The sequence below is a fragment of the Opisthorchis viverrini genome, assembly GCF_000715545.1.
Source record: "Opisthorchis viverrini unplaced genomic scaffold opera_v5_171, whole genome shotgun sequence".
NCBI lineage: Eukaryota > Metazoa > Platyhelminthes > Trematoda > Opisthorchiida > Opisthorchiidae > Opisthorchis > Opisthorchis viverrini.
The window spans coordinates 81,283-90,429 of NW_008751829.1; the positions used below are offsets into that span (position 1 = coordinate 81,283).

Below are 9,147 nucleotides of genomic sequence, written 5' to 3' on the forward strand. Positions count from 1 at the left end.
ACCGCTTTGTGTACGGTTTTGGAGAGTGTACGGAAACTTTTGGAGAGCTCCCCGTATACTCTCAAGAAGAACAGACCGATCAACCGAGTCGAATGCGACTCGGAAATCCAGGAATAATAGAATTGAGGGTCGATTATACGTATGGCATTGTTCCAGCACCTGACGGAGTGTGAAGATTTGGTCAACACAACCCTTTCCAGGCCGGGACCCCACTTGCTGCTCTCGAGTCAGTGTTTCACGAGCCACTGTAAGGAATCGAAGCATCAGTGAATTCAGCAATCTCGTTACAACCTGGGTTTAGCTGATCCCCCCGTGATCACCACACTCATGACGACCCCTTTTTTTGAAAATGCGATCAGTGAATTCAGCAATCTCGTTACAACCGGGGTTTAGCTGATCCCCCCGTGATCACCTTCTCCTCTCCCCTTCCAAATGTCCGGCAAATAGACCAGGCATGACTGAAGGAGCCTTGGTGATGTGAAACACACAAAAGCTGATACGCCACTTTACGTTCCAAATGAAAAAAAACAATGTTGAGTCGGATGCAGATAATTATGGTGAATTTAGCACACTCTGGATAACAGCAATGAAGATTTCGAACTTGCAAAGCGATTTTCAGGATTACTTGCTTTTTGGCACCGGTATGGTGTGTACAAGTGAGTTGATTGGCTGCTGCTAAAAGCAGTCACGTGATCCGGGTCTCACGCACAGTTGTGACCCACAAACAGCGAATTGGAAGGACCAGAAAAAAAAACAGATTTGCGTCATCCCTCGTTTTGTAGTCATTACTCAGGCACAACTAGGTAGTTCAGAAATTTATTGACTGGACCGGCCGGAACGTGCCAATCAGTGTACACGGTGCAGAAAGTAGACTATAGTTTGTGTCGTTCCCAAAAGAAACCGTCCACATCGATGGGACATTTTGTTGTTTTAGTTTTTACCGTTTCTTCCAATCCCATTGTGCCACCAAAAAAAGCTTGAAACTAGTCTGGTGTTAACGAGATACTCAACTGAACCTCAGCTGAACCCCTCGCTTATGATATTCTCAACTTACTGGTGCTGCACAAAGGTCGGCTCATGCTTCAGTTGGTCACGTGATCTTCAAGACACCTTGGGAAATTTTCTTGACGGAACAGAATACCCATAAAGTTGCAACAAACTGTTCAGTCGCCGACAATCGGCTCATCGTACAAGCAGATTTCTTGGGTTCTATTTGAACCCAAACTGTACGAACTTAAAGAACAACAACAAACTAATTTGATTTTAACAGGAGAGTAAACTGAATCCCGGCTTAATTTCTCATTTATTCACTGCCGAAGAGTTTTCAGCACCTTTATGAGTAGTGTATTCCCCCTGGGGAATGTAAGGCAATGTATCCAATGTCATCCAAACTGCGACTTGGGGTGAAACAATCAATTTAAGAATATCATAAACGAGAAAAAACCGTCCACATCGATGGGACATTTTGTTGTTTTAGTTTTTACCGTTTCTTCCAATCCCATTGTGCCACCAAAAAAAGCTTGAAACTAGTCTGGTGTTAACGAGATACTCAACTGAACCTCAGCTGAACCCCTCGCTTATGATATTCTTCAACTTACTGTGCTGCACAAAGGTCGGCTCATGCTTCAGTTGGTCACGTGATCTTCAAGACACCTTGGGAAATTTTCTTGACGGAACAGAATACCCATAAAGTTGCAACAAACTGTTCAGTCGCCGACAATCGGCTCATCGTACAAGCAGATTTCTTGGGTTCTATTTGAACCCAAACTGTACTAACTTAAAGAACAACATTCACTGATAAACTAATTTTATTTTAACAGGAGAGTAAACTGAATCCCGGCTTAATTTCTCATTTATTCACTGCCGAAGAGTTTTCAGCACCTTTATGAGTAGTGTATTCCCCCTGGGGAATGTAAGGCAATGTATCCAATGTCATCCAAACTGCGACTTGGGGTGAAACAATCAATTTAAGAATATCATAAACGAGAAATTGAGCTGAGATTCAGTTGAGCCTCCCTTCAAAACCAAATTCGTTTGCGAATAAGTATAATTCAGAGAATCGCATCCCTTTTGGGATCAGGTAGAAAATAAGGTTTACGGGAAATTGGAAACCGCACCCGCCTGACAATTTCAAGACGAAATTAAGCATGTGGTGTTTCAGAGTTTTCAGCAAACTTCTGAGTAGGGTTTCCGTCAAAGAAACTGAGAGCTTTCGACAAATACACTCATTTGCATATCGATTCAGTTTTGACGGGAGACTCACCTGGAACCCAGCTGAATCTCTCCTTTGTGATGTTTCCAGGCAACTGAATGTGTTGCACCGGGCCAACCCATGTTTCAGCTGGTACGATATTTGAGATATCGCGATATATCATTAACGAGAGATCCACCTGGGTTCCAGGTGAGTCTCCCATCATACAAATGAGTGTATTTGTCGAAATCTGTCCACTTTGGGTTCAAGTAGAACATAAGGTTGACGGAAACTCGGGGACTGCGCCTACCTGATGAGCCACAAGAAGTACGAAACTGGTCGTGGATTGTCGAAGAGTTTTCAGCAACCTTATGAGTAGTGTATAAACCGAAACCTTGTTTCCACTGGCTCACTCAGGTGGCTTGCAATACCTAATAGTTTCTCTTTGTGACGAAATTTCATCACAAGCAGTTTGTCAGATGGGCTATTTCCGATGAAATGAGCTGCCTTCTCAATTCGATCATTAGTAACCTTACAGCGGTCCTCTGAGCGCCTTTTGTGGCTTGTATGTGGTGACCAATAGGGTTTTTGTTCGATTGTAGCCAAACTTTAGTGAGGTGTCTGCAGTCCTGAGTCCCCTTTTAGCCCAGCTGCTCCCTCCAACTGTTTGCTAGAATAACGCCTTATTCAATAACGATTAACTGTCACACTCCGGTTTTCAGAAGTGCATGTTCTCACATGTTTATGCCGTTCCACTGGTGTCATTGATGGCGGCTAAACCTATTGATGTCGACAGATTGAATAGTTGGCTCGGTGGAAGATCGATTAACTGAAGGTCAGTGGGTTGAATGCAAAGAATTGAAAAGACCTGTCTCTGACACGAAATGCCAGGCTTGTCAGCTCTCGATGTCGTCAACGATGACCACATTCGCCGATGCTTGGCAGCAACATGATGTAGTACTGACAGGATATTTCAATGTGTCAGTCATTGATCGAATCACGTGCGCGCGCGCACACACACAGTGTGATTATGGACGAACCAAGGTCGGACTCGTTTGTTGCTGTCATCGCGCTTACAGTGTCCGCGAAAAAGTACTTCTCATGCTGTCGTATCTTCGTGAATTGCCACCAACCTGCTTGCTTGTTCAGGTGCGTAGAGATAGCTAACGGAACACGAAATAGTAAGAATATTCATACCCAACCAAATGAATGAAAGTCTTGAAGGTTTGTGCAGTCTACTCAGTCGCGCATCTTAGGAAAATTAACCATTCCCAACTTCCTCAGGGTATCACAGGTACTGCCCCCTAACTCCAAGAGATCCCAAAACGGCTCCTCTACAAGGGCACCGGTTATCCGTGGGGTGGAGGGGGTCTTAGTAGTATCTTTCAGATAATCGGTGCTCTTGCACAAACGTGATTCATTCACACTATCGTAACATGGTTGACCGATTAACTCTGGGCTATAAAGAACCGCTGACTTTATCATCTGGCCAAAGTTGACCGATCGATGACTACTGGAAGCTTCATCCTTCCTCATAGTGGAACGCGCCGTTTACGTGTGCAATGCTCAAATCTTGGCTGATACGGATCGAGTCCAGCAAAAAACAGTCTTCCTTATTGGGGTTGGTTGTTGTATCAGCTGTACTTTTGATAAACGGAACGGGGAGCTCTTGTGTACTATTCCCCCTTTGGGAAGTAAATTACTCAGTTGGAAAACCAGTGTTCTGGTGCGGTGTTCATGTGACCCATTGACCTTTGCAGTTGTTTGACGTTTGACACAAGCATTTCACACTCGTAGGCGGTTTCTTTGCTATAGTTTGATGACTGTATTGCATCGTTTGTGCTCATACGCACACCAGCTGCGGAGTTTGCATCACCTTGATCTGAAGCCTGTTTTTAAACTGGTTGAGTAATCGCTGTACACAAGTTACAACAATCAGAAAGCGTTTCCTCTTCAGTTTCAACCGCAGTGGAGGCCTTCTTTGTCTCAAAACGTCTCCCCATTGAAGACATTGTCTTCAGTATAGTGCATAATTTTTTTTGTTTTCTACCCAAAAAAACGGGGAAATTGGTCTCTTAAAACAATGAAGATGTCGATAAGAAGCCTATGTCTTTGTAATGTACTACTCATGAGGTTATTGAAAATTCGTCGACAGTCCACGGCCGGTTTCGCCCCTCCAGTTCGGGCTCATCAGGTAGGCCCACACCCCGAGTTTCTGTCAACCTTATGCTCTGCTTGAAACTTATGAAGCTTCGGTACCCAAGACATTAAGCATAACAGGAAAATCTTTTTTCGGTGGTAGTACCAGACGCTACCGATCTAGAAGTAGAGGACTAAGAAATGCCACGAGGACGCGCTGGGTTTTCGGTGGTAGTACCAGACGCTACCGACTAAGAAATGCCACGAGGACGCGCTGAGAACTTCCGCTTGGGACATCTGAGGAATATCAGGCAGTCAAGTCAAGTGCGCATCAATAGGATTGTGTGCAGGAGGGGAGTGTCAACAAGTGTACAGGGACCGAATACATTGGAACAGGCCCGATGACGGACATGGAGATCGTACAATGAAAAGACATTATCAACTTCGTCTAAAGGTTTGAGTGTGTTCTGGGGCCAGGTTGGGCGTATCATCGCCATCATCATCATCATCGTCATCATCATCATCATCATCACCATCATCGCCATCATCATCATCATCATCATCATCCTCATCATCATCGTCATCATCATCATCATCATCACCATCATCGCCATCATCATCATCATCATCATCATCCTCATCATCATCGTCATCATCATCATCATCATCACCATCATCGCCATCATCATCATCATCATCATCATCCTCATCATCATCGTCATCATCATCATCATCATCACCATCATCGCCATCATCATCATCATCATCATCATCCTCATCATCATCGTCATCATCATCATCATCATCATGATCATCGTCACCTAATGTTAGACCGATGGAGACATCTACACACAAAATCCCTCGATCGGTCCCTTGGCCGATGCCTAACACAGCTTTAGTTTGATTTAGCTTATTGGTTCTCCTTCTGCCTTAAATATTGACAAACCTCGTAACCAGTCACACTTGGCTTGACGAAGCTTTTGTGTCAAAAGCGGGACGTTGCCCCGCAATCAGTCCACCGATTGTTACCATACTTTTCCGAAAACGCTTTTACCAGTTCTACGCCCTTTGAAAGGATAACAACCCAGTCCGGTCCCAAACATTGAAGACGCTGAACATGTTTCAACTCTCAACCTGGATGGCCAGGAGACTGGTGTTCAAACCTTTTACAATTGAATAAACTGCTATGAAAGGCTCTACAAGTGTCGTACGGACGCACCTTCCCCTTTATAGCTCAATGGGTCACGGAGGCACACAGACTGTCATACCACGATGAGCTCCTGTCTTTTCTTGAAGGGTAGAGGCCTGTGCAGACAAGGTGTAATCTGCTGGAAAGCACCAGTCACTTGGAACCCCACCGTCACCCAGTTTCTGCTCGCTATTAGGGGACAAAAAAACAGAAACTACCGAGCTTCTACAGCATACCGCTGACTTTTTTCCAGTTGGATTGATTACCAATCATACACGATGAAACATCGGCAAGTTCGGAAAACAGATCAACTGCCACCTCACATCAACAGCCTAGTTTTGCGGCAGCGTTGTGCCAACTGTTCGTACAATCAACTGGTGCGGTTTTTCAAAGACGATCGAAACAGAGTCGTGATGTATTTTGGTGGTCACCGTACCGCCTGTAAATATGGCCGAAGCGAGGTGATTTATCCGTTTCGTTTTATCCCTTTCGGAGCGTGAAATCATCTCCGAACGAGGGCTCCATTATCTTGACAGAACGAGCAACTGAACTGATTCGGACACACAGGTGCAGTCGGCCAATGTCCTGACGGACGGATTAGGCTTCCGGTTTACGCAGGCGAAAACCCAAAAGACAAAGAGCACTGGGTGTTGGAATTTCAGTCACGCTAAACCGGGCTGACGCACACACAACGCAGTACATTGGTGTGCTTACATACCACCGCTCAGTTCCGAAAAACCTGGGAGTGCTACACGGATGAGCGCCGTTGGCATTCGTGGTGTTTTAGAAATGAAATCAACAGGAAGTCCGTTTGGTTGGATGAAGTGACCAAGTTCGAACCGGTGCGGCTGACGGTCAGTTCAGTTTGTCCGAACTGAAAATAGTTCAGTTAGCCAAAATCCTGGTACTGATTGGCCCAAATCCATGGTCTCTAACCTTTTCTTCATTGCAACAGATGCTCTGATCATTGCCATCTCTCTGGATGGGGACACCAACACGGTTACGGACATGGCCAGATGTAGCCCGGCCATTTCCTCAATGGAGCCCTTGAATCCGAGCTGTTGCCTTCAATGCACACAGCTTCAGTTCAGGTCTCCTCAATGAAAAGTACGCTGACATCATTAATTGTATACGCAATTTTAATTGGCTACCACTTCCAACGCGCAGCTATCTAGTCCAGCGCCCCAAATCATCGGCGAACGAAACCGTGACTACTATACCACTGCACGGCAAGTATATGGTTCTCACAGACGACGACGATGATGATGACGATGATGATGAGGATGATGATGATGATGAGGATGATGATGATGATGACGACGATGAGGATGATGATGATGATTCGGATGATTCGGATGATGATGATGATGATGATGATGACGATGATAATGATGATGATGATGATGAGGATGATGATGACGGCACAAGCGTATCCTTGTTCACGCAAGCACACACCGAGGTCACATTCACCTGCCCACAAGAACCGACCAAAGGCAGGTTTTCTTTCACGTTGGACTCCGACCAATCGTGAGTGAGATTCAAGGGTACCAGAACAGGGCTCATCTGTTAGAGAAACTGCTTGAAATGATCGCATTAGGAAACAAGGAAAACACAGCTGGAACCAAGTTGAATCTCTGATCAATGCTGCATCTACTTGATGAGACCCAAGAAGGTCGAAAATGGCCGTGGGCGGTCAAAGAGTTTGCAACAACTTTATGAGTATTGTATTACGTCCATACATGTATCGTGATATCCTGAATATCGTATCAACTGAAAAACGTGAGGCGGCTGGGTTCCAGGTGAGTCCCTCGCAAAACCAAATTGGCCTGCAAATCAGTGTATTTCGCTAATTCCGTGGAATTTGGTTTCAAGTAGAACATAAGATTGATGGAAACTCGCGCCTACCTGTTGAGCCCAAACTGGACGGCGAGACCGGTCGTGGGCTGTCGAAGAGTTTTCAGCAACCTAGTGAATAGTTTTCTTTTATGAAAGCTAAAATGTTCTTAACAAATGAAAAAGTGACAAAAAAACTTGCAAGTAAGGACGCTCCTAATCGTGATTCAGACAGGAAGTTGTTAGCCAGATTTGAGATTAGTGGAATACCAGAAGCGACACTACTTGTTTGCCCATGAGTCTGACCTCCAGAGATAAGGTGAGTAGTTTATGAACGCGATAAAAAGGTATCTCATTCGCATACCAGATCTACCTGGAACCCAGGTGAATCTCTCGTTTGTGCTGAGCCAGGCCGCCTCATGTTTCACCTGGTGCCATATTCAAGATATCGCGATACATTGTATAGGTTTAATACACTACTCAGAAAATTGTTGACGGAGAGTTTTCAGCAACCTTATGAGTAGTCCATTATGTCTATACCTTTGAGAAGTTTAACTGCTAACAGTAAATAGACGTTCTCACTGATAATAAAGTCACACAAATGATCAACGCTCCCAGACAACGGAGCACTGACAAATGACTTATCAGCATTCAACGAGTACACTTTTGAGGATGTACTGACCTGAAGTAGAGGACAACACAAATTCCAAAGAGTCGCGTAAGAGGCACGGTGCTAAAAAGTTGCGCAAGGTGTGACGGTGAATGATGAGAGGTAAATGAGAGGTAGGTAAATTACTTCCCAGAAGGGGTAGAAAACGTACAACCTGTATTTTCGTTATCTTAGAGGCTACGGAGGGTACAGTAAATGAAGGGTAAGGATTTGTCGAAAAGACAAAACTTCTAGAAAGGGTGGTTCAACAAGGATTAACTTCGCAACCTCCAAACTTATGTTGATCAACAGGATGCCCATTTGAATAGTAGAGCTGATCGAGGAGTTCAAGGGTACAGGTGATCCACAGCAAATCGAAAGGCAGAATTCGTTCTGTCCTAAGGAACGAAGACCAAGACCACACGCCTTGTCGACAAACGTGGTACACCCATGCAACAAAAATAGCTGGTCGCATTCAGATGGCTGCCGATTTTATCCGCACATAGCTATTGAACCATACAGCTATGCCATCATTTCGCAATAAAGCATCAAGGCAACTGAATGTGCTGCACCAGGCCGCCTACCTGATGAACCCCAAGAAGGGTCAAACGGGTCGTGGGTTGTTGAGAATTATCCAGCAACCTTATGAGTAGTGTATTAGGTCTTGATAAGCACTTTAATCGGGAAGATAGTACCCATACAATATGTGGACCAATCATCCGACCGCTCAATAAACCGCCTGGTTGGGGGAGGGGCATCTAGGGGCCAAGGTGCAAGGTAGAATAACGAGTAACTGAGCTATTCACGGAAGAGAAAAATGTTCCAACAGTCTGAACCCACGGTCTTCAGTGGGAGTGACATTCCTTCCCTGGGGGTGGCTCCCCATGCGTTGGAGTGTATAGGCCACTCATAGGGTCAGTTAAGGCTTTCTGCAACAAAATCTGCTGGCCTTCAAAAAGAATGTGACACGTGATGATGTGGGATTAGCCGGCGCATTTGAATCTTCTTCGTTTAGGAGGCAGTGGAAAACGGAGACAGCCGGGAAATAATCCGATTTCAAATAGTGGGATGCTTTGTACCAAGGAACCCCTAATTTCCTGTCAGAAGTGCAAGAATATTTCCAGGGGTGTCAATCAATAAGGACGA

The 9,147-nt window shown here is 45.0% G+C and overlaps 2 protein-coding genes across 2 annotated transcripts in view; one reads left to right on the top strand and one right to left on the bottom strand.

Annotated features, from left to right (window-relative positions):
* Positions 1-3,430: 3,430 nt before the first annotated feature.
* T265_07471 (hypothetical protein) lies at positions 3,431-3,727 on the bottom strand (the record flags this gene model as incomplete). Its single annotated transcript, XM_009173004.1, has 1 exon — positions 3,431-3,727. The coding sequence occupies one exon, from the start codon at positions 3,725-3,727 to the stop codon at positions 3,431-3,433; it is 297 nt and encodes a 98-aa protein (XP_009171268.1).
* Positions 3,728-6,443: 2,716 nt separating this feature from the next.
* T265_07472 (hypothetical protein) overlaps positions 6,444-9,147 on the top strand; it is a gene marked incomplete at both ends in the record, with an annotated part of 16,088 nt that continues 13,384 nt past the window's right edge. Inside the window, 2 exons of the mRNA XM_009173005.1 lie at positions 6,444-6,579; positions 6,611-7,046. Of these exons, the coding sequence (XP_009171269.1) occupies positions 6,444-6,579; positions 6,611-7,046 (572 nt within the window). The remainder of the gene's footprint in view (positions 6,580-6,610; positions 7,047-9,147) is intronic.